Source organism: Carcharodon carcharias, chromosome 4 (genome assembly GCF_017639515.1).
Source record: "Carcharodon carcharias isolate sCarCar2 chromosome 4, sCarCar2.pri, whole genome shotgun sequence".
NCBI lineage: Eukaryota > Metazoa > Chordata > Chondrichthyes > Lamniformes > Lamnidae > Carcharodon > Carcharodon carcharias.
Genome location: NC_054470.1, coordinates 141145039 through 141170693, shown reverse-complemented (window position 1 = coordinate 141170693; position 25655 = coordinate 141145039). Strand labels below are relative to the sequence as shown.

The 25655-nt window shown below is 42.6% G+C and overlaps 1 protein-coding gene across 1 annotated transcript in view; it reads left to right on the top strand.

Moving 5' to 3' along the window:
* Nucleotides 1-25655, top strand: part of adgrv1 (adhesion G protein-coupled receptor V1) — a 723938-nt gene that overhangs the window by 331804 nt on the left and 366479 nt on the right. Inside the window, 6 exon segments of the mRNA XM_041185339.1 lie at nt 1954-2189; nt 6526-6674; nt 10241-10442; nt 14024-14243; nt 17593-17832; nt 19344-19493. Coding sequence (XP_041041273.1) covers nt 1954-2189; nt 6526-6674; nt 10241-10442; nt 14024-14243; nt 17593-17832; nt 19344-19493 — 1197 coding nt within the window.

The following is a 25655-nucleotide window of genomic DNA, read 5'->3' as shown; positions in this document are numbered from 1 at the left end:
TCCTAAAAGAAGACATCAGATTCATGCTCAATGGAACCACTGCCATCGCCCAGGGCAGTACCTCAGCAATTCTGGTAATGTGCTGGAGGACAGATTGCTGGACTGCTGTGAGACCCTGCAAACCCATTTGATCACTGGTATCCTCAGCCATGACAGCAGCAAGCTGCACTTGTATGGTAACAAGCTGAGCTTTTGTGACCTCAGTCTGAGCTTCCATTGCAGCACTCAGACCTCCGTAGTTTTGTTTGCATTGCAACATAAGTTATGACTTCTTCATTGGGCATTACACCATGGTTACAAGTGTTTTCATGGAGTTGGCCACCACTTCCATGATGGAAAGGATAGGCTCCAAACCCTGTGCAAAACTCTGTGCAAAGTGTTACCGGACTCCTCCAGGCTTCCTGGCAGGCCTGCCAATGTACAAAGCTTTTCATTGTGTATACCCATCAGTCGTTTCTTTCGGTACGCTATCCAATTGAAGTCCTCTGCAGCAGAACTTGTGTGCAACCTCAACCTGGGGCGAACTGGCAATTGCATAACCCTCTTCCCCTGGCCTGGCTGCAGGGAATCTGTGCACAGTGACTCACCATGTTCAGTTCCAGCCTCGATGATATCTTCAAAGGAAAGTGCAGTACCAATGTTTGAGCTGTGAGAAGAAGTAATAGTGTTTCATCATCATTCATCTTGTGCTCCTCTTTGACTTAATGTTGCAATGGCACTGTTTGGCCAAGGGCCAGTTCTTGAGCTCCTGAAAGGGCAAAGGCACAATGGTAGAGTTGTGGTGAAGGAACAGGAGGAAAGCAAAAGGTTCATGCTTACACCATTTACAGTTTGTAAATCAGAAGAAATTGTGGAATGAGGGGAAAGTGGGATGTGAAAAGATGATTAGGTAGGAACAGGTTATCATCTTCTATGGTTTCAAACCTGCCACTAGTCTTTGTCTCATTTGTGGTCAGATTATCTCTCTAGGGTGAGGTCATGCAGCAGTGCCTGCCCCTTGCTGAAAAGGTGTTGCTATCTGCCATTATGTATCACCGTATCCTGACAGAGAGGGGGACATGTGTTTTTGAGTGTGGTGCAATGTGTTTGGATGTTTTGCCTGTCTTAGTTGAATAGCTGACTGTGCAAGCTAAGAGATGTGTGTGTGAAGCTTACAACAGTGTGAAGTGTGTGAGGACGAGGTAAGGCTATGAATGTTAAGTATGAGTTGTGCTTGATCGAAAGTTTTGATAGGTTGTCGAAGGCGGTGTGGTGAATTGAACAGTTTGTGAGTTTCATGGTTCATTTGTGATCTAATTCAGATAAGCTATTTTCACTTGGCTAAGTTAAAATGTTTATGACTAAGTTTAAAAATAAGCAGTACCTAAAAGCAGGAGGCATTATGTCACAATGATGTTTACAGTCTTATGAAAGAATACCTCTGCACTCAAAACTGTTATATTCTTAAAGAGAAACCTGCCTATGGCCATACAATTCAGCATTAACTTGGTCTTATCTGATTTCTAAAAATAAACAGCGGAAGAAGGCCTTTTGTTTAGAAAAATTAATAACCTGAATTTTTCCCATATGTTCCCTTTGCCAATAAGAAGTGTGGTTGTTTAGAAACATTTAATGCAACAATGTGCTTCATGAAAAATGTCATGCGAAACATTTTTAGCCAATAGTAATTTACCTGCTACTTGGTTTTTCAGTTTTTCTGGTGTTCAGCATTAGATCAGTGCTGCTAATGAACTATAGTTCTTACAAAGCTTTCAGACTTAGTTGACTATAAAAATGTTTTTAATGAAGTAGCTGATTAAATAATATATTAACTTATCCTTTTATATGTAGTAATATGTACATGTAAATTTCTTGTCTTTGCAAACTCTTTTTAGCACAGATTCTTAATGCATGACTAAAGAAATTAAACCCTTGACTGTATGAACACCTTTATCATTTCCCTATTTTACTCAGGCCAACGTTACCATTGTACGATCCCATGGCAGTTTAGGCCGTGTTCGCCTGTGGTATCAGACATATAATGGGACTGCACTGAGTGGCATGGATTTCACCTCTAAGTCTGGACAATTGTTATTTGAATCAAGAGAACAGATAAAATGGATCCCAATTGAAATTCTCAATGACAATATTCCTGAAGGCCCTGAACATTTCTTCATCAGCATTCTTAAAGTAGAGCTTCTATCAGACAGGCAAGTAATCAAGTGACACTATTGAGTAATGTTATAACTGAAATTTGCTTTGAATGCCAGACAAAAATGTTGGGGCAGACTTGTAATTATATTACCCACTTAACACCTTTGAGAAAATGCCATTTTAAACAGTGAAAGTAGTTTAAGGGAACGTTTATATTTATAGCATATACCCAGTAGCAAGTATATTTGCACTCCCTGCACTGGATCAGTGTAAAAGAGTAATTTCTCTTAAACCTGAAATTTTTTCCCGTTTCCAGGACAGTCAAAATACCAATGCAAAATTCTGGACTCTATTCTTTAGCCTTTCAGTGGAGCCAATAGGGACAAGTGGCATGCTCTTAAAGAAAAGCTAAGAGAGCAGTGCTTTAAGGTTGTGAGTTTTTGCTTGAACACTATCTTATACCCTTTTTAATGGGTGGACTGCATTCAGTTTAATTAATCTACTATTTTTGGACTTTTTAAAATGTTCATATTACCAACATATAACTCATGTTCATACCAAACAGAAGGTTGTTTTGCAAAAGGCCATCCTTGCTTTTTCATGTATATGTTCATGATTTTTGGTTTCCTCTCTGGGTCAAGTGGGTGAATATAGATGGAGAATGAATGTTGATTTTTGTATTACCTGATGAAGAGTTATGGGGATGTTGAGACTATCATGGGAGATAATCACTGTGATATACAAATGCTGATCCACATTTCAGGACTGTCTCAGTCACTGTTTCTCCTGTAATTGTAAAGACCATAGCGACCATTCAAGCTGCAGGTGTTTTCTTAGGAAGCTATAAGAAACTGGAGTTGTATTGTTGAGTGTAGAATAACAATCTTCATTTAGGAGGTGAGCCATATATTTTTGAGTGTTGACAGCTTCTTTCATCTCACAGATAGCGTGAAGAAATGGTCAATTACAATGGTCAAGGTTTTGCTTAGAATTCTGAATGCAGTGGACTGTACCTGTATAGAAAAACATACTTTTGGAAGGCACTTCACAGAAACAGTCAAATTCTATTTTAAATTCTTCGCACTCTTCCAGAATTTTCAAATTTAGCATTGTTTCCTCTCCAGAAGTCAGCTCCTTCTTGGTCTGAGGTCCTCCTGCAGTTTATTTTCTCTAGCTTAGAGGTTGACATCGTTATGATATTCCCTGGTGTCAAGCCAGTGGTGTTTCTTTGGAAGCAATTGCACTGAACTATATCGGAATCTCTTTAAGTCTTCTCTGTGCAATCATTGATTCAGGAAATTATTGCCATTACAAAATTTAAAGCCCTTCTTGAATTTACCTCCTCAGAGGTCAAGCTTAAGAATATAAGAACATAAGAAATAGGAGCAGAAGTAGACTATATATGGCTCCTTGAGCCTGCTTCACCATTCAATATCACCATGGCTAATCTTCAGCCTCAACTCCACTTTCCCGCCCAACTCTCTAGGACTGAAATGAAGAGAAAAGTATAAATGATCACCTTATCCTGAGACAGTGCCCCTGTGGTTCTTTAGTTCTGTGGAAGGTTTCTTTTTTCCTTATGTTAGAACTAACTGATGGTTGTTTTGTTTCTAGGTTGTGGTTAATTGCTTGGCCACTTTTACATTAGATAAAATGTGTGATAATGTGGCTTTAGTCTAGGTAGTTAACAGCAAGATTTGTATTTTATGGTTATACAGGGGCATTTTTCCATCCTTTCTGAATGTTGAAAATTGATCTGATGATTCAGGAATAACACTCAATTTACATTTGCTCCATTTTGTCATCCTCTACAGGCTATTATAATTTAGTATTCATACAAAAATATGATTATAAAAATAATTGATCTTTCTCTTACACAAGGTTGTGACTGAAGGAATAAATTATATTACCTTTTCATGTATATTTTTGTGAGTTTTGGTTTCCTCGCTGGGTCAAGTGAATGAATTTAGCTTCAGTGCGAAGAATACAAGTTTATTCAGGGAACTTGGTCATACCAGTCTCATGCTGAACAACTTTGTGGCATAAATGGTCAAGTTTTGACCTGAGGATTATGTTAGTGAATATGAGCTTTGTATATAGCTGAGCCTAAACAAACATTGGCTTCACGTTTTGGTCAACATATGCTGAATTTAGCTAAGTTTGAATAATTATTTCTCATTTTGCAGAAGAATGTTGGATTATGCCATAATTCTCAATGCTTAGCTTCCTAAATTTCAGGAGATTTTTTTCATTGGAACACTGGAACTCTCAGAAGCAGTCTGTAATTTACCATGGTGAACAGCTGGATTGAATTCATAATAGTTAATGATCTAGTCCAAAAGTTTATGGTAATTATATTATTAATAATAAGAACATTTAATTCCCCTTACTGCCTTTTATACCCTAGAAAGGCAGGTAGGGAGGATAGAATTGAAACCAATCTTTACATTCTTTTATAGGCATTTATTTACAGAGATACACCTTATAAGTATGCACCTCCTAACTTATATCACAGTTTTAATCTCTTTCTATTTATAGGGGGACAAATTAATCCTCAGTTAATGCCTGCCACCTGCAGACAATTAAATATATTTAATATACTGTCATCTGTCATCTTCACTTAGCACAAGTCTTTACCCGGATTTTGTATTGCCGACAATTCCAAATCTCTAATTAGTGTCATCCTGTGACCATTTGATGATGCAGTGGGGGTAATTTTAACAAGTCCATGGTGTTGGTGGGCAAAGCTCACCAGTTAGACTGGTTAAAATTATCTCTTAAATTTGTCTAAGTCAAACCATACAGCTCTTCTCTGCAGAGCCAGCCAAAAATTCCCAATCTGCTCAAGGGCAGGTGATCTCAAATATCAGTTGAAGCAGTGGGTTCAATCTCTAAGCTTCTATTCGCACACTACATGGTACACAGTTAGCCTTGACCATTGACTTTTCTTTAGTAATAATTCTTTTACATTTATTACACTATTAAGAATTTGTTAAATTGGTAAGTACCCTAAAAACACCCTATAGGCAGAATTTTATGACAGCAGGATTTTATGTTCCCTCTGAAGTTAATGGGGATTATAAGGGCTCGTCGCATTTTACAGCCCTGTCTCCACCGAAACGGGGCCACAAAATTCCGCCCTGTACATCTGATTCAATTGTACAAATATTTCTATTTTAATAAACCAAGGTTAATATATTGATCCACAAATACATTTTTCAGCAGTGATCACTGAAGGGTATTAAAGGGCTGAATTTTAAGCCTCAACACCAGGGGCGGGATGATAGGCAGGGAAGAGTGCAAAATTGGATGTCATGGCAGTGTGAAACCTGAGGGCCATGTGGAATGTTTTAACACCCTATGTCCATTGGAAGTCCCCCAAAGGTATTACCCCTGCCCTGTGATTCCCCTCCCCACCTATCCTGTCAATCCTGGCCCGCTACCCTCACTAGGACCTGCCGGCCCTAGCCCTGGCGAGATCCCTGCCATTGCTCCTAGTGCCTCTGCTGGGACAAGAGAACTGTTGGTCCACATCTCCGATAGGAGTGCAAGTCCTACCTCCTATCAATTAGAGGTCCAACAGCTGTTAAATAGCTGCAGGATGAGCCTAATTCAGCCCTAAGGATGGGAATGTTGGCTGATATGGCTTAGGATTACTTGCTCCTGTGAAACACAATAACATTTCCAAGTCGACAGACCCATTAATTGGATTCAACTGGTCATGTCATAGTCAATCAATTTCAAATTGGACAGGAACAGTGTCCCTCAAATCTTCGCTTAGGTGGCCTTCAAGACGTTGACATATGTCCTTGCAGACAAATACAAACCATGTTGTTGATACAAAGACAAAAAATGCTGGAAACTTAGCAGGTCTGGCAGCATCTGCATAGAGTGAAACAGAGTTAACGTTTTGGGTCCGTATGACTGTTCTTCGGAGCTGTTGCTCGCATTTTCTTTGTCTTCCAATCTTCTCTTGTTCTCCAGCCTCCCTCTGTCCTACCTTTAAATACTTAATTTGTGTTCTTATTATTGAATTGACATAATCATCAATTCTAATTTTTTTTTCTCCTCAAAAAAAGTTCAAATGCTTTCCATGCTCATTTCTTCCTACTGGCCCTCAGCTTCCAATTAGCCTTTCATTGGCTCAAAGCTAAGTTTTTGAAGAAAGCCTTATCTTTTCTTCTGGGTACTAGAGGTATAGGTATACGATTGGCCATTTCGGTGAGAAAATTAAGCATTTAATTGAAAAGTATGTCCTACGGAGTAGTGGAGCTTGATAATTCACGCACTCCTCCCATCCTATAACATAAGGATGAAAATATCCTGTGTTTTCTTGTTTACATCTGATACGTAATAAATTGGAAACTTTATTATCCTTCTATATTTCACCAGTTTTCACGATTTTACTATTGGAGATCACGGCCTACAACCAGATCAACCTCCTCTGCTGGGTAACATCTCATCTACTAGGATATTAATACAAACAAATGACAATGCAGAGGGTATTATAGAAATTGATCCTAAATTCCTCAGTATTGAAGGTAAGTTTATTTTCCCCTTTCAATGAAATATCAATTAGGGTGAATGAATATAAACCTGATTCTGCAATCCTGAGGAGAGCTCCGCTGACAGGGATTGTGACTAAGAGAAACATGGCTATAATTTTACCACAGACAATGTTTATCAGGAGGGCCACTATTTTTCATGTATTTGGTGTGTAATGACATATGAGGTGGAGGAATAACAATGGTGATGTAATCAATTGAGGATGATTGATAGGGCAGAATTTTCCCATTGGTGTGCGGGGGTGGGACCCGCATGCCGATGCGTAACATGACACGTGGTGACGTCAGGCGAGTGTCCTGACATCACCGCGCGCCATTGCGATATTTTGTTAGGCTGGCACACGATGATATCTGAGGTGTGCCCACCATTAATTAACAGGCCACTTAAGGCTCATGAGGTGCCAATTGACAGCAATTTTGTGACGCCCGTGCGATCTTCGGGTCGTCGCACAGGTGCAACGGGCAAGCGGGTAGGAGACATTTGTATAAACCTCATCCACGGGCGGGATAAGAGGGCTCAGTGGGGCCGCGAGTGTGCTCTGTCAAATATTTAATTTGCAAAGTTACTGATAATTGCCTGTGTGAGTTGCAATACTTCAAAACGCATACCAGCTGCTTGGACTGGACTCACGACCTTCAGGTCAGCACTCTGCAGTGAAGAGTCGTTTTTGGGCCTGCAGGTTTCAGGAAGCCTTCCCTTAGCCTGGGAATGGGTGTTGAACTCTCCACTGGAGGCACCTCCTCTGAGGAGGCAGGGAGAGTGAGAAGGGGGAGGAGGCCAGGATTGCACATTCAGCCTCCAGTGGAGCCATCTTTGGGAGGAGAGGCACAGGCACAAGGGGTGCAGAGCCAAGAGGTAGTCCAAGGCGGAAGGGGCTGCAGAAGATGCTACTATTCTGCTACCAGGGTATACAGGTGACGAAGCAGTTACCTCGATATGCCTGAGGTGCAGTGCCAAAGGAGGCTCAGTCTCTCAAGGGAGACAGTCAACTACATCTGTCAGATGATTAGGCCTGAGATCTCCGTGAACTGTGTAGGTGGACACCTTATGCCAGTGGCACTAAAGGTCACAGCTGCCCTCAACTTCTATGCCTCTGGCTCCTTCCAAGGGTCGATGGGTGATCTTTGCGGTGCTTCCCAATCAGCTGTCCACACTTGTGTCAGGCAGGTTGCAGATGCTCTGTTCAGGCGTGCATTTTCCTGGAGGAGCCTCTCCGCGAGAGTAGCCTCTCTCTCTGGAGGAAGGATGGAGCTTGGCCATGATACTCATTGCATGGGCAATGGTCCAAGTAGATTCCTCCACCACGGACATCAAGCCAAACATAGCCTCATGTATCTCCACCAGATGCTCCCGTGCACCCGGCCGCATTTCCTGCATTTGCTGCATTGTGGACGACTCCAGAGGCACATCATCAGGCGGCGACTGAGCATGTGCCTGGTCCCCTGCAGTCCTTCAACTGCTGGCACCGTGGGCACACTCTGTCTCTGCCAGCTCCTTCAGCGACTGTGATTTGCCCTCACCACTGTGCCCCGGGACACTAGCCGATCTAATTCCCACCAAGGTGCTAGCATCTGCAGTGGTGCCTGCCTGGCAGAGATGGTGTGACGCTGGTGGGTCCAAGACTTCAGGGCCCTCAGGTGTGAGAGGGGGCCCCTGCTGCTCCTCCTCCCAGTCCTGCTCCACTGATGCTGAAAGGAAGAACAAGGACGTTAGATCAGTTAGCGTGGAGACAATGTCAGTGTGCATCCCTGTCCCCCAGATCATTATGCGTTCACCCTTCCATAAGCAATGGTCAAGCCATGTTGCAAACTTTAATCACTGAACATTCAGCACTGCCATGGCTGTTGGGAGAACAATGGTGACCTCAGTGCTGGGCAAATATGCCTGCCTGTGGCACTCCAGCCTCACCGACACCAGTGGACCTGGGTGCAAGATGCCTCTCCAGATCTAGGGACTCCTGCTCGAATCAGCTAAGCATCTCCACCTGGGCCGGCCCTCCGCCAGTCCTCACCTGTTCGGCGGCATTATGTGCATTCTTCTCCTGAAAAGGAGAGAAGGACATTGATTAGTGCTACTTGCACCTGGATTCTCTTTGTGGCCGGTCCACCCCAACCAGAGTGGGACATTACAGGCCTCCAGTGCCTCCTCACCCCGCTGCTGCCGAACACCCACACAAAGATGTTAGGCCTGTCACCCCCCCACCCCCTTGGCCAAATGCTGCCTACATCACATTTGGTACCACACAGTCTAACCTTTCATAGCAAGGAGGTGCAAGCACATGGAGCACAGAGGGCAGCAGATCAATCGGTGTCACGCCACCTTGAAGCTCCCCTCCCAGCATGTCATCACCCTGACTTTGACATGTCCTGGAGTTCCAGCACTGCGCCTAGGTGCAGCTCCTCCAGGTTGCCCCCAAACCAGTAATGTGGGTCTCAGTATACCACATGCTGTGGGGGCAGAATCCATCTCTTCACTACCCTCTCAAGGTGACCTCAGCATGGGCAATATCTGCTGGCCCACTCAGCGAAGGACACATGCCATCAATGATTCAATGAGTCACTACACTCAGACTTGGGTGGGGGGGCGGGGCACCGGGGGGAGAGCCTATGTGCTGGGTTAAGTGACCCATGCCAACATGGTACTCACCCTTCCCGAACGCAAGAGGTCATTAAAGCGCTTGCGGTACTGGATCCACGTGCATCGCACCACATTGTGGGAGCTCACCACCTGCGCCACCTCGTCCCAGGCACGTTTTGTCATGTGGAGGGGCCTCCTGCTCCTGTCCTGGGGTACAAGGACCTACTGCCATGTGGCCACCTCCTCGAGGAGAACAGCAAGGCAATCGTCTAAAAAAACGAGGGGCACAGTGCCACCCTGCCCTACCCTCCTGCCTGGCCTGCTCACCAGCAGCGCTCTAGGGAGCCCTTCCACTATCCATGATTCCCAGCCTTTGAAAGGCTGCAGCAGCTTTTTAAAACAGGCGGCGGAGTCGTTATTGGTCACTGCAGTCCCACCACTACCTGCCCACTCCCGCTGTCCTCGGGAGCGGCGATTCACGCTGGGTGGGCCTTAATTGGTCCGCCCGCTTAAAATGGTGGCACCGACCCAATTGCGGGCGGTGATCGGGTCAGCGCCCGCCTTCGCCTGCTCCCGCTCTGCAAGCACACCAGCCAGGAAATTCTGCAGTTGACTGTGAGTAAAAAAATATCGTCAAGTATTGTATAATTGATTATTCAAAGCAGTCTCTACATATTTGATTCTCTGAGCCTAGCAATGTACAAAAATGTTCAATGTTTTTAGTGAATTATATTACCTAATACAGATGAAAATGAATAAAGAAAAAGCAAAGACAACTATTTGAATATATTTGATTATAACTATACATAATTGGAATAAATTGTTAATTCCATATTGCTAATAAGCAAAAGTATAACACAAATCTTTAAGGGATACTAGTTACAATTTGGTAGTGTGACTGCATAGAATGTAATTTAATGACCAGAAGGATTAACAGTTATCAATCCTGCATTTGATTGCTTAGTTGAGGAGGACATTGGGATACTTGGAATTCCTTTGGTAAGAAAGTGGGGAACATATGGATTTGTCACAGCAGAGTTTACCTCTCGAGCTATCACAGCAGCTCCCAATGGAGATGACTACATCCTTCCTAACAGTACAGTCATATTCTACCATGGACAAAATCAGAGCTTTATCAATGTAACCATTATTGATGACACTGAAAGGTAAGGAAAAATATTTGCTAAAATATCAAAAGGTTAGTGTTTGAAACTAAGCTTGCCACCAGAGTAACCATCTATTAAACTGACTCCTCCTGTATGCTCATTAGATCCCTAAAACCAAATTCGACAAAACGTACTACTGAAGGAAATATTTCAGAAAAAACATGTGAACAACACAAGGTCTTTTGCTCCCTATTTATAGCTTAGGCACAAAGTGTTGCACCAGACTCGATTCTATATGTTTAGCATTCACCAATCTAAGGTTGAATTTAATAGCACCTGGGGATAAGATGGCAGGCCCGGGTGGGGGTGGGCAGTAAAATTGGGCACCATGCCACTGGATACATTCCCCGCACCTACCCACCTGCACTCACCCCCACTGCAGATCTGAAAGCAATGGGGGAAATGTCAGTATGCCTACTCGCCCCTGGGCCTGTTGAGGCCCTTGTGGCCAATTGATGGCTACTTAAGGGCGTCTTCCTGCCGTCCCTGGGATTTTGCCAGCGACAAGAAGCATTGGTATGAGGGTAGGATGTGTGCGGGTGTACAGCAGAGCCATGTCCAGCCCACTTAGTGAAAGCTGGTGGCAAGGGGCTGTTGCTTCTTTTTTGGACACCACTGCCCATCCCTAACCCCCAGTGTCAATTGGAGCCCCCCCCACCCCCAACCAAGATGTTCTCCCACCCTGCGTTTCCCCTGCCTCCTTCTGTCTACCCCAGCTCCCTTCTCCCTGCTCTCCTTACTGGGGCCTGCTGGCCTAGCCCCAGTGAGACCCAGACTTACCTTGAAGTTTGGCTCTGTTGCAGCACACTTCCCTCCAGGACTCACTGTAGTCTCAGCAGTAGGCATTGCTCCCAGTGGCATTGCTGGGACATAAGAGCTGCCAACCATTTGATTGGCTGAGAACTCTCTGAGGTGGGACTTGCTTCCCAACATAGTTTGAAGTCCCATCTTAAACCAAGTAATGGTCCGACAGCTATTAATTGGCTGCAGGGCGAACCAGCCAAGTGGGGGCAAGCTTGCCCTCATCTTTTAAGCCGGGGGGGTAGTAGGGGTGGGGTGGTGAAGGGATCTCACCTCTCAACGTAAAATTCAGCCCCAAAGCATGGTTCCTCTAAGCCATCTCTCTCAATAGGGCATATATTCTACCCTTCAGCTGCTTCTGAAATTAAAACCTAGAGCTCTGTCAATGGGCAGAACTCATTATGAGCTGGCTTTGGCTGAAGTTTCTGCCACCAGTGCATACTTAAAAAAAATCATATCCCATTTGGAAAATTGCAATGATACATTAGAAAGCAAGGTGATTTTTAAAGATCTTTTTACTATGTTGCTTAATTGAAAGAAGCAATTCCTATTTATGTGATACCTTTCATGTTCTGGATATCCTGAGCAATTTACAGCCAAAGCATTTTTGAAGCCTAGTCACTCATTGTAGTCAATATGCACATAACATGGTCTAACAAATAGCAATGAGATGAATGACTACTTATAGTGTTTTGTTCAGGGACAAACATTGGCCACAATACTGGGAGAACTTTTTGCTCTTCTTCTTCAAAAAAAGTAGATCCTTTACAGACAGGATCCTGATTTAACATTTTATCTGCAAAATGTCAGCCTAGATTTATGTACTTAAATTCTGGAATGAGCTTAAATACACAATCTCCGACCTAGAAGCAATATTGTTTTAATATATATATATATATAATATAATACAATATAATATAATATAATATAATATGCATATAATATATAATAATTCAACCTGACACTTAACTGGAAGCAGTATTTTGCAAACAATTTATACTCCATGATAATAGGTGGTCCTAAGCGACTTGATTGTCCGCTACAGTATCCGTAATGTTAACGAAATACTACATATACAGCAAGACCTGGAAAACATTCAGGCTTGGGCCGATAAGTGGCAAGTAACACTTGTGCCACACAAGTGCCAGGCAATGACCATCTCCAACAAGAGAGAATTTGACCATCTACCCTGGACATTAATTGGCATTCCCATTGCTGAATCCCCGACTATCAACACCCTTGGGGTTACCATTGATCAGAAACTGAACTGGACCAACCATAAAAAATACTGTGGCAGGCACAGGTCAGAGGCTTGGAGTTCTGTGGCGAGTAACTCACCACCTGACTCCCCAAAGCTTGTCAACCATCTACAAGGCACAAGTCAGGAATGTGATGGAATACGCTGCACTTCCCTGGATGAGTGCGTCTCAGGAGACATTAATGTAATAGGAATGTCGCTGGGCTAATAATCCAGAGACCCAGGTTAATGCTCTGGAGACATGGGTTAAATTCAATCATGGAAGCTGGTGGAATTTGAATTCAAATTCAAATTACTAAAACCCTGGAATTGAATGCAATTCTCAGTAATAGTGACCATGAAACTATCATCAGAATTACCTGGAAAAACTCAGCAGGTCTGGCAGCATCGGCAGAGAAGAAAAGAGTTGACGTTTCGAGTCCTCATGACCCTTCGACAGTTCTGTCGAAGGGTCATGAGGACTCGAAACGTCAACTCTTTTCTTCTCTGCCGATGCTGCCAGACCTGCTGAGTTTTTCCAGGTAATTCTGTTTTTGTTTTGGATTTCCTGCATCCGCAGTTTTTTTGTTTTTATATATATTTATATATGAAACTATCATCAATTGTTGTAAAAACCCATTTGGTTCACTAATGTCCTTTAGGGAAAGAAATCTGCCATTCTTAGCTGGTCTGGCCTGCAAGTGACTCCAAACCCACAGCAAATAGGGTTAACTCTTAAATACCCTCTGAAATTGTCTAGCAAGTCACTCACTTCAAGGGTATTTAGGGATTGGCAACAAACACTGACCTTGCCAGCGATGCTCACATCCCATGAAACATTAAAAAAAAAACACTCGAAGCTTGACACCTGCCAGGACAAAATAACTTGCTTGATCGACACCCATCCAAACCTTAACCATTCACTCCATCCCACCACTGACACACAGTGGCAGCAGTGTGCACCATCTACAAAATGCACTGCAGCCACTTACCAAGGCTCCACCGACAGCACATTCTAAACCTACAATCTCTGCCGCCTAGAAGGACAAGGGCAGCTGATGCATGAGTACACCACCACCTACCATGCACCATCCTGCCTTGGAACTATATCGCCGTTCCTTCACTGTTGCTGGATCAAAATCCTGGAACTCCCTCCCTAACAGCACTGTGGGTGTACCTGCACCACATGGACTGCAGCGGCTCAAGAAAGCTGCTCACCACCATCTTTTCAAGGACAATTAGGTATGGACAATAAACGCTGGCCTAGCCAGTAATGTCCACATCCTGTGAATGAATGAAAAAAAGAAAAAGGTATTGGAAATTGTTCGAACCCCTCAGTGACATAAGGAAGTATTAAATAGATGGTCAATGAATCTAAACATTGTAAATTCTTTGTTTTTTTTTAAATTGTGAACAGCAAATCTGAACATTTTCTAACAGATATGTGGATAATCTACTGTTTAATCATTTGTGCAATGTTTAAATTTACTGTACAGTTTTAAAATGGAAGCCAGGTTGACATTTGTAGTTTATTTCCCTGCAGCGAACTTGATGAGGAGTTCGAGATTCAATTGACAGCAGCAACGAGAGGAGCTATACTTGGAACACAGCTCACCACCAGAGTAACCATCCGTGAAAGTGACTCCATCGGTGGGACCATTCGATTCCTAAACCTGACCCATCTCATCATCCCTAATCCCAATGCAACACAGATGTTAACACTGATGCTGGAAAGGACAGGAGGATTTACTGGTGATGTGCATGTAGGTTTCAGCTTATCCCTATCAAACATATTCTTCATGGATGACTAGTGTTCTGATCCCAGTGTGAAATCTGGCTTGATAGATCCTAACTTTTTTTAGAAACGTGGAGATAAGGCATGGAGCAAATTCACAGGAGTCTGCTGATGAATTTTTAATAAAAAGTATAAAATATTTATTAAAACAAGAAAACTGAACTATATTTCACCAGGCAAAAAGGCCGGAAAGATCACAATACAATAAGACAATTCAAATTCCTACTATTCCTTTTACCCTAGCAATATCTTTACAGACAAATCAGTGAAGAGTTACCACTAGCTTGACACAGAGGCTTCTTGCTTGGGACTGGCATAGTTGCAAATGGTTTTCTTCTAGTGAATTCCTAAGCATTTACTTGATGCTTCTCACCCAACTCAAATCTCTCCGTGAGATACCCCAAAACCCCACTGTAAACTCACTGTTTCTTCAAATGAGTTCCCTAAACTCAGTCTTCCATAGAATCTCTGCTAAACTGATCACTTTACTGAGTCCTATAACTGATTATTCAGTTAAATACTGTGCCAATAGCCTTGTAGTTTTACTTCTCAGAGAGCTTAAACCCCATCTTCTCTCTCTCTCTTTGACACACACACTGAACTCCTCTCTCCTGTCTTTTCTGTGTCCCTGGATCACTTTCGCTAGGCAACAGCAAAGCTTTTCTGCTTTGTGTTTTGTTTCCAAAATCACTGAACTTTTAACCCCTTTTAACCCACCTCTTTAACCTTAGGGGTTGGAAGACCTCATTAAACATACCTGAAAGACATGAAACCTTTCAGTCACAAGACTATCCAGACCCCCTGACACCAAAGTTCATAAACAAAATCTAAATGAAACTGAAACCAATTTAACCTTTCTTAACATAAGAATATAGATATATAAATTCAACTTAAAATCATACATTTTTCATTACACTACTTATTGTGTTTCATTGGGCAGAATTTTCCCTCCATCGGGGGGTGGTTTAAGAGCGGGTGCATGGATGTGTGCCTCTGATTGGCGCCCCCAATCAGGGGCGCATCACTATTTTACGTGGGCAGGCCAATTAAGGCCTGCCCAGCATGACGTTCTCCTGGAAGCGCTATGCGCTTCCCGTGTGGGCGGGGGTAGATTCCCTGAACCGAGAGCATGCACAAGAAAGAGTGCACTCATCTCCCTGAGGCTAAGTGCTGCCTCAGGGAGATCGGCTCCACAATAAAAAATCTGAAAAATAGGGAGAAAAAATTCTCCTGACATGTCCCCTCATGTGACACTGTCACATGAGTTGGGACATGTCCATAACTTTTACATACTCTTTAATTATATTTAAAACCTACACGAAACCTCATCCTGGCCGTGGATGAGGTTTCATGCTTTTTCTAAAGCCTACCAGAGCTCCTGGCCTGCCGGCCAACCTTAAGGTTGGATGGGCAGGTCCATTAATTAGTTTAATAACTCTGTCATTGGCCTCAATTGGCCATTGACAGGTCGGCAGGCGCCTACCTGAAAATTTAAATGGAGCAGGGTGACGTTGGGAGTTCTGCCCGACGTCATCCTGCGTCATTTTAGGTCCCACCCCCCACTCGCGGACCGCGAAATCCTGGCCATTGAGTAATGAATGTTGGCGATGACAATGGGAGATTTCTTTATTCCTCAAATAAAACCATGTGATTTTTTTACAGTGTCCTGATTAACATGGTCAGACCATAAATTACTATAAAGCTGCAAAATTCTTTGAAATGTTAAAGGTTAATGATCAATGTTGTGAAACTGTTGTGTTAGTCTATAGGCATTAGAATATATTCTGGTCTCTTTAGCATTCCAGATTTTAACCACTCCCCCATTTGTGGCCATGCCTTTAACTGTCAAAGGCCTAAGCTATGTAATTTTCTCCCTAAACCTTTCTACATCTTTATTTCCCTTTCCTTAGCCTTTAAGTTTCTCCTTAAAGCCATGCTCTTGTCCTCTGCCCTAATATTTACCTTTGTGACTCAGTGTCATAATTCGTTTGATGACATTCCAATTAAGTGTTTTGAGAAATTTTACTTGGTACTATGTAAGAGCAAATTGTTGTTGTATAGTCATGACTCAGTTTGACCTATATGTGAATCTGGTCTCACACCATGTGCTTGACTTGTAATAGACTCAGAGCAACTAGGGATGAGCAATAAATACGGCCTTGCTAGTGTAACCGTATCCCAAGAATAATTAAAATATACCTTGAACAATTAAATATAAAACCAGAAGTGCAATTTTTATTTTGTGCCATAACTTGGCTTTCAGCTGCATTGAGAATACTGAATGCACTTCTGGTCCCCTCACAGGTAGGGGATATCAAGTTCATGGAAAAAAAGTTTTATTAAATGAATAAATATTTTTGTCACAATTCATAAACATGTCCCAGCTCATGTGGCACTGTCACAAAAGGGGACACGTCTAAATAAATTTTTACCTTTATTTAAATATTTCAATATGAACTTAATCTCTCTGAGGCAGCTCTGTGTCTCAGGATGATTTCTGTGCTCTTTTGCGAGCACTAAAGAGCGCTGGCCCCTACTCGCTCTCCTCCCCCGGCCTGCACAGGTAGTGCTCAGTGCTACCGGCCGTGCGTCATGCTGGGCGGGCCTTAATTGGCCCGTCCACTTAAAATGGCGGCGTGCAGCCGATCGCGGGTGGCGGTCAGCTCTGCACCCACTCGCGCCTGCTCCTGACTAGCCCGTCCAACAGGCAGAAAATTCTGCCCCTAGTTTCTGATGGATTTTTGTTAAGGGTTTATATGAATGGTGAGGTTGTGTGAAGTTAAAAGGCAGAGAAGCCATAAATAAGCATGGGAGTTAGAACAGTTTGAGATTAAAATTTAGGAAAATCATCATGGATGAGGTATCTTCCAGTGCAAAGGAAAGAAACTTAATCCAAACCATTTTCAGTAAAATAGTTGCAGTTTTCTGCATATAACTTCAAGGCAAATTAGGCAGATCTGCACCAATGTCAAGGTACTTTTATGCAATAATCGTAATTTATTTATTCAACCGGTGAAGAGCTTCATCCCTTATTGGAAATTTAGCTGATTGTAGTGCATAATTTCTTTGATCATTTGCATCTATGGTTGGAAAATTATACTTTAAAGATTCAAAAATATGCTTCCGACAGGTGAGCCCCATCCCCACACCACCACCACCCCAGCACCCCCCCACACCCCCAACCATGCAAATTCCACTCTGCCTCTGTCCACTGGATGTGGGAGGACAGAATGTCAAAAAATGTTCCCCCTAACTTATTCTCCTCCTCGTTATGTTTCTGTGATCCTGATAACTCACTGTATCATTTTTTTCCCTAGATAAAATGGAACATTCTGGGTCCAAACTCAGATTCAATCTTACCATTGTCCAACACAGACATAAGCGATCCTGTGAATGGATCATTCTATTTTAGAGACGGAGAGACTGGGAATAGAATCATTGAATTGAATGTCTTACCACATGGAGAAATTGAAATACAAGAGACTTTCAGCATCCAGCTTAACCTGGACTTTGGTCAAGCAGAAATTGATCATAAAGCTGGAAAAGTGTTATTAACAGTAAGTGATTGAGGGATGAATAATACTGTTTAAACTACTCTTTGGATATATAATATTGTGTTGATTATTTGTTCTATTGAAATTGCATGACACTGCAGACTTAATATCATGTAGCCATGTTTTATTTGTATGTCAACAACCTATAAATCATTCGTTGAAATACAGAGCGTCTGAATAATGCACTTAAAATTTTCCCCCAACATCCCACTTCCATTAAGCCCTAGGGCATATGTTTGTGGCATTGTTATTTAATTCAAATCTTTATCAAAATGCATTATTTAGAAGCTTCACCTTTTACAATTATCTTGAATGTATTACATTAAGCAACGTTTTTTTTTGGTTATGTTTCTATTTAATTTTCTCTCCCCACTTTTCTCCGTTTTTGATCTGCCAGGCATACACGGCAGCATTGGGCTGAACCAGCAGCTGGTATGCCCTGCTCCCAGGATCCAATCTACACTATTCTTGAATGAGTTACTAAGAATTGTGTGATAGTGGCCTTGTGATAACAACCTCTAATGTTTTCCCCTTTTTTTGTGAGCAAAAGACAGGTCTTCTGAATAGAAGGACATTTGAACTCAACAAAATTCGGGATTGATTGGACAACATTTTTTAGATCACTCTCACATAGTTTCAATAGCAACATTGAACCCTCTTCTATTACAGCACTCTTCGGAGTGGAACCAAATGGCATCCCTCTTGCAAAAGTTCAGACTGATGCCTTTTCAACATTATTATCTAGATGTATTATTCTGTTACAGTCTCTCTGCCTTCTTTTATTAATTGGATATGAGGTCTTATGCAGGACCTTAAACTTGAGAAAATAAACTACACCTCTAAGAGGGCAGTTAAAGTAGAGAGCTGTAATTCCTCAAAGTAATCTAAGAAAGGTTGCCAAGCTCCATACAATCAATCGGTGGAGCCTCTTCAGGATTGATTGGACATCAGGTGAAACTATATCTGATCTATGATTGTTGTTGATTTTCTTATTATTTATTTTTTGGGGGGTTGGGGAGGGTTTTTTTTTGCTTTCCTTTTTTTTCTTCCTCCTACTTCTCTTTCCCTTTCTTTCTCTTTCTCTCTCTTCCAAATATAAGTGTATTGAATTATTGCTGTACTGTAAGATTTTTTTGTACAGTTACTTATTATGACTGCTGTTAATTTTTTAAAAAATAAAGTATTAATTAAAACAAAAAAAGGGATTGAATTCATAGCCTTTTATGCTATGACACCTTTTTAGTGCTCTTGCCATGCTGTGCCTATTATGCTTTTAATCAGTGAAGTGATTAGCTGATGTTTTCTTTGTATTACATAAATCATATTTCAATGTATGTTTGCATACAGACAGATGATTTTGCTTTGGTTGTATGGTTAGGGTTGTGGTCTGTTAGCTCTTGCATACCTGAGACCATTCAGGGTTCAGAATGAACAAAACTAATTTTTGAGAACGATTATCAATAATCTTCTAAATTTAAGCAATGGTGAAAATTCTTGTCTTTTTCATTCCTTAGATACTAAAGTTTGGAAATCCAAATGGAGTAGTTCAGTTTACTGAAGAATCTTTGAATATAAAGACTTACCTGGAACCATCTAATCAGGAAGAACTGTTAAATATTACATTCATTATAACAAGAATTAAAGGAACAATAGGGGATGTGAAGGTAACACTGTAACTTGAACATTATTTTTACTTTTTGATTTAGTTGGACCTTTTTTTCATTAATTCTGGAAATACTCCTGCAAACCATAGAATTGCATATCATATAATCCACAAATGTGGAAATATAAAGCAGTGGAAATCATTGCAGTTATCACTGGTTAGTAGAGTAAGTATTGTGAAAATGAACATCTTTTTATGTTATTTCACTTCTTTTAGCTGCTCGTAATCTTTGCTCCATTTCTCAGCTTCAAAGATTAAATCACCAGATTTTTTTATTTCTTGTAAACAACAAGCAAACAATGGGGCTGAAAGTGGGGCCTGAGTACTGCTTCACAAGTGCTGGCATTATGCAGGTATGATGTGTACCAGGTGATGCAAAGTCAACCTACTCGCATAATTTATTGATGCCCTGGATGCAACTCTCAGACCCTGACATTTAATTTTGTAGGGGGCGCTCGCTACCACACCCTCAACCCCATCATTTTGTCGGCCTAGTTATGTCTCATTCTGATATTTGCAGTTGCCTCATCACTTTCACTTACTACATTATCTTCACTATTACTGAACATGAGCGACCAATAACAAAGGAAAATCAGCAATGGGTTAGGTGAAACAGAAGTGTTTCAAACCAGTGCTTATCTCTTGCTTACCTTTACCTGTTAAGGCATGTGTTATTGTTGGGTAGTGGGAACACCTCCTCCCGTCTTGACTGTCTCCTTGGCATTCAATGTCACCTTGTCCTGCATAATAAAGTGGAGACTTAATGGCATGTCAAGAGACATTTAATTCCCTTGTCCTTATGCATCCCCATGCCATACACTGGCCCCACATTCTAACTGGCATCCAATCACCTTATCATGCACAAGTGTCACAGGGTCTGGCTTCTAGTGTCATGAAGTACTGAGGATGACTGCACATTCTCCAGCCTGTCCGCTCTCCCAACTTGCAAAGTTCGATTGCTTGATACTCTCATTAGAGGCTGTTTGACGCAGTGACACATTGTCACTTACCCTTGTGCTTTGGAACCCTTTTGCAGCAGTGGACTCATGTTTGTCATTGGATCCCAAGGCTGCTCACCTCCTCTATGATCTCTGTCCAGGCCTCCTTGGTCAAATGGGAGTGTCTCCTATTGCCATCTCTCTGGAAGAGCGCTGTTCCCAGTCAGCCAGGAGAAGAGTCTGCGGGGAGGCATCGCTGAACTGTGGGGCCACTCATTGTTTGGAACCTGACACGGTGCTGGTTGGGGGGTGGAGGGAGTGATGGGGTTCCCGGAAGATAATTGCTGTAGAGGAGAGGGCGGAGTGGGGGGGGTGGTGGGGTGGGTGGTCCCAGAAAATGTTTTCTGTAGAGGAGAGGAGGGACTGGGTGGGGGACCCAGAAGATGATTTGTGCAGAGGAGAGGGTGGAATTAGGGGGTTTAACTCACAAAAGCTGCAAAGGTGGGTGCAGACGGAGTGCTTTGACTTGCAATATTATTTTTTACTTTTTGATTTAATTGAGCTAAAGAAGGCTTTAGTGGCCCTGCAGATGGGATATCTTGCTCCCAGCTTCCCCCTACTTCTCCCTGCTTGCAGAAACTGGATGCTTGGAGAGGCGGGCCTTTTATAGCCTGGCCCAAACTACAATTGTGTCTGGTGATGACAGGGGCAGACACATCCTGCCTGCCCCTGTTGCATAATTTTCTGTGGTACCTATAGCCACAACACGCACATACAATCTACATTGTAACTGCATGTGTGACGACTACTGACTTGAACAGAAATGGTGCCCGCTTCCATCCACGCCATTGGAAAACATGCTCTTTTGCATTAAATTCCACCCACCGCGTCTTATGACATTTTTTAGACTGCATGACCTTTGGTTAAATATTACCAGATTCCTGGTACTTTATAACAACCTTTAATTCTGCAGATCCGGTTAACGTTAAAATTGCCCCCTGGGTGGAGAATAAGAACATAGGAACAGGAGTAGACCATTCAGCTTGTTCTGCTAGTCAATTAAATCATAGCAGATTTGCCTCTTGACTCCATTTACCTGCCTTGGTTTCATTACCCTTAGCTAACGAACACCAGCTTATCCTAGTTTTGAAATTTTCAATTGATCTAGTCGCGGCAGCTTTTTGGGGGAGAGTGTTCGAGATTTCCACTATCCTCAATATGAAAAACTGCTTTCTGACATAATTCCTGAACTGCCTAGCTCTAATTTTAAGGTTGTTAACAGTGGTTTGATTACTTCTAATTATTTCATGTTGATCACTTTCTGTGTTGTTAACTCATTTTCCAACTTTATAGTTTCCTGAGCTGGAGGGAGAAACTGTGACCTATCTGGCAATTTATATTGCAAATAAACAGAGGAAATAGAGCACTGTTAAGTTCTCAAAAGTTCTCAAAAGTGAACATTTTGGATTAACTTTTGAAAACATGGGGCAGAATATTGAAAACAAAAACAAAAATACCTGGAAAAACTCAGCAGGTCTGATAGCATCTGCGGAGAGGAACACAGTTAATGTTTCGAGTCTGTATGACTCTTCAACAGAACTAAGGAAAAATAGAAAAGAGGTGAACTATAAGCTGGTTTAAGGGGGGGGGGGAATGGTCGTGGGACAGATGGAGCTGGATAGAGGGCCAGTGATAGGTGGAGATAGCCAAAAGATGTCATAGACAAAAGGACAAAGGTGATGAAGCTGGTGATATTATCTAAGGAATGTGATAATAAAGGTACAGATAGCCCTAGTGGGGGTGGGATGGGAGGAAGGGATTGAAATAGGCTAAAAGGCAGAGATAAAACAATGGATGGAAATATATTTAAAAATACTGGAAATAGATGGGAAAAGAAAAACCTATATAAATGATTGGAAAAAAGGGGGATCGGAAAGGGGGTGGGGATGGAGGAGAGAGTTCATGATCTAAAATTTTGAACTCAATATTCAGTCCGGAAGGCTGTAAAGTGCCTAGTCAGAAGATGAGGTGCTGTTCCTCCAGTTTGCGTTGAGCTTCACTGGAACAATGCAGCAGGCCAAGGACGGACATGTGGGCATGAGAGTAGGGTGGAGTGTTGAAATGGCAAGCGACAAGGAGGTCTGGGTCATGTTTGCGGACAGACCGAAGGTGTTCCGCAAATTGGTCACCCAGTCTGCGTTTGGTCTCTCCAATGTAGAGGAAACCACATTGGGAGCAGCAAATGCAGTAGACTAAATTGAGGGAAGTGCAAGTGAAATGCTGCTTCACTTGAAAGGAGTGTTTGGGCCCTTGGATGGCGAGGAGAGGGGAAGTAAAGGGGCAGGTGTTGCACCTTCTGCAGTTGCATAGGAAGGTGCCGTGGGAGGGGGTTGAGGTGTAGGGGGTGATGGAGGAGTGGACTAGGGTGTCTCGGAGGGAACGATCCCTACGGAATGCCGCCGGGCGGGTGAAGGGAAGATGTGTGTGGTGTTTGCATCATGCTGGAGTTGGCGGAAATGGCAGAGGATGATCCTTTGAATGCGGAGGCTGGTGGGGTGATAAGTGAGGACGAGAGGGACCCTATCATGGTTCTGGGAGGGAGAGGAAGGTGTGAGGGCGGATGCGCGGGAGATGAGCAGGACACGGTTGAGGGCCCTGTGAACCACCATGGGTGGAAAACCTCAGTTAAGGAAGAAGGAAGACATGTCAGAGGAACTGTTTTGAAAGTGGCATCATCAGAACAGATGCGACGGAGGCGAAGAAACTGAGAGAATGGGATGGAGTCCTTACAGGAAGTGGGGTATGGGGAGCTGTAGTCGAGGTAGCTGTGGGAGTCGCTAGGCTCGTAATGAATATTGGTGGACAGTCTATCACCAGAAATTGAGACGGAGAGGTCAAGGAAGGGAAGCGAAGTGTCAGAGATGGACCACGTGAAAATGGGTGGAAATTGGAAACAAAATTAATAAATTTGTCCAGGTCCAGACGAGAGCATGAAGCAGTACGGAAGCAATCATCGATGTACCGGAGAAAGAGTTGTGGGAGGGGGCCGGAGTAGGACTGGAACAAGGAATGTTCCACATACCCCATAAAGAGACAGGCATAGCTGGGACACATGCGAGTGCACGCCTGACCTGAACAAACGTAAAATGACGCACGATGACCCTGGGCGAGTGTCCCAACGTCATTGTGTAGTCCCGCGATATTTTGTTAGATGGGCACACGCTGGAGTTGGCAGTGCACCCACTGACAATTAAAAGGCCTAGAAAGGCCATTAAAAAGGTAATTAAATTCAAATTTACGCTGCCTGTCCAACTTTATGATTGGCAGGCAGGCGAAAACGCCAAGCGGCCTTTGCACTTTTTAGGAAACCTCATCTTTGGGTGGGATGAGGTTTCCTAAAGCAAATGAAAATAAAATAAAAATGTTACATTTGAATTACAAATTTGTCCTTACTCATGTGACAGAGTCAAATGAGGGGACATGTTTTATGACATTTTTATTTTGTTCATTAAGTTTTTTTAAACAATGTTTCATCTCCCTGAGACAGCCTCATGTCTCAGGGTGATTGAATCAGTCTTTCCCATGCATGCGCGACGTTTGCACTAGGACTGCTCACCCTCCTCCCCCTGCCCGCACAGGCAGCGCTGAGCACTGCCGCTCGAGTTCCATGCTGGGCAGAGCTGCGTAAAATCGCAGTGCGATACCAATCGCAGGCGGCAGTCAGCTTCCCGGCTGCCCCCACCAAGCACCCCCGCCAAGTGTAAAATCCTGCCCATAGTATTTTATTGTATACCCTGCAATGACTAGTAAAGTAAGGAACAAAGGTGACAGCTGTTGGATTTATGGGCTAGATTTTGCCATCCGGATGTGGGGCAAACCTATGTTGGGCAGGGGGAAAAGAGTCATTGGGACCCAATTGCAAATATGGACCTCATTTGCGTCCTCTGCTATTTTCAAGGCCACAGGATGGGGTATGGGTTGTGCTTCCACACTTAGTAATCCTGATGCCAGTGACTCCATTGTGGAGGTGGTGATTTCTGAATCCCCACAATTTTCATGGAGCTGGGCCATCTTCAGAAGGCTTCTAAAGGTTATGTGGTTCACGGTAGCTCAGCAGGGTCGGGAGCTTTGGTGGACGCCTGTTCTGGAGACGGGAACATTTTGAAAGGTAAGTTTAAAAGTGTTGTTGACTAATTAGACACTTTGATAATTTAAATATGTTTTTAATGCAGTGATTGATGTTAGAGCTTTGCCCCTGAAAGGTAAATGACTATTAAATTTACCAACATTGTGAAAGTATTCAGATGATTAAGAGTACTTTATTCAGTGGATAAAGTGCTCTTCTGCATTGAGCAGAATTGAGATTCAGATTTTGATGTGTATCAGTTTGATCTTGCACTTTAATCTTTACATCGATTGATTTTCCAACCATCTGTTGAACCTTTGTAATAGCTGAACAGATGGCTGACTTATTTGATTGACAGCGATCTGTTTAGCCTTTGAAACAGTGGAACAGATGTCCATTTGTTCTCCTACTTCAAAGATTTTATTGTATTCAACTCTATAGGTTTTATTGACACAGTTGTGCATTGGAATCTCATTTAGAATACTTGGCTGAGCTCCAAACTTCACTATTGGATTCATATCAGCAGGGGTTGTTGGTACAGTTGTCAAGTGGACTGTGGATTTTGTTTGAATTGATAGTTTTATGAGTTCCTAAGAAGATTCTGTTTCTTGAAGTGATGGTTGAATGGCTATTTATTTATTTTGACAGTTTTATGACAAGATTAATATGAATAAAGATATTTCAAGAAAGGCTTGAATGGCAACGTTCATTGACAATTTTATGAGCACCTGAGAGGATTAGTTTTTTTGTATGGAGTTTCAATGTTTATTTTGACAATTTTGTTAGAGTTTCAAAGATTTTCCAACATTTTGATAGGGCTCATAAGTTCCGTCCATAGGTTTGTGTAGATTGGGGATATGGAGGGTTCATTATTTATTTGTTCATAGGATGTGGGTGTCGTTGGCTAAGCCAGCATTTATTGCCCATCCCTATTTAACCTTGAGAAGAGGATGATTAGCTATCTTCTTGAACTGCTGCAATCCATATATTGTAGGAACAACCACAGTGCTGTTGGGAAGAGAGTTCCAGGACTTTGACCCAGCAACAGTGAAGGAGCAGGGATATAGTTCCAAGCCAGGATGGTGTGTGACTTGGAGGG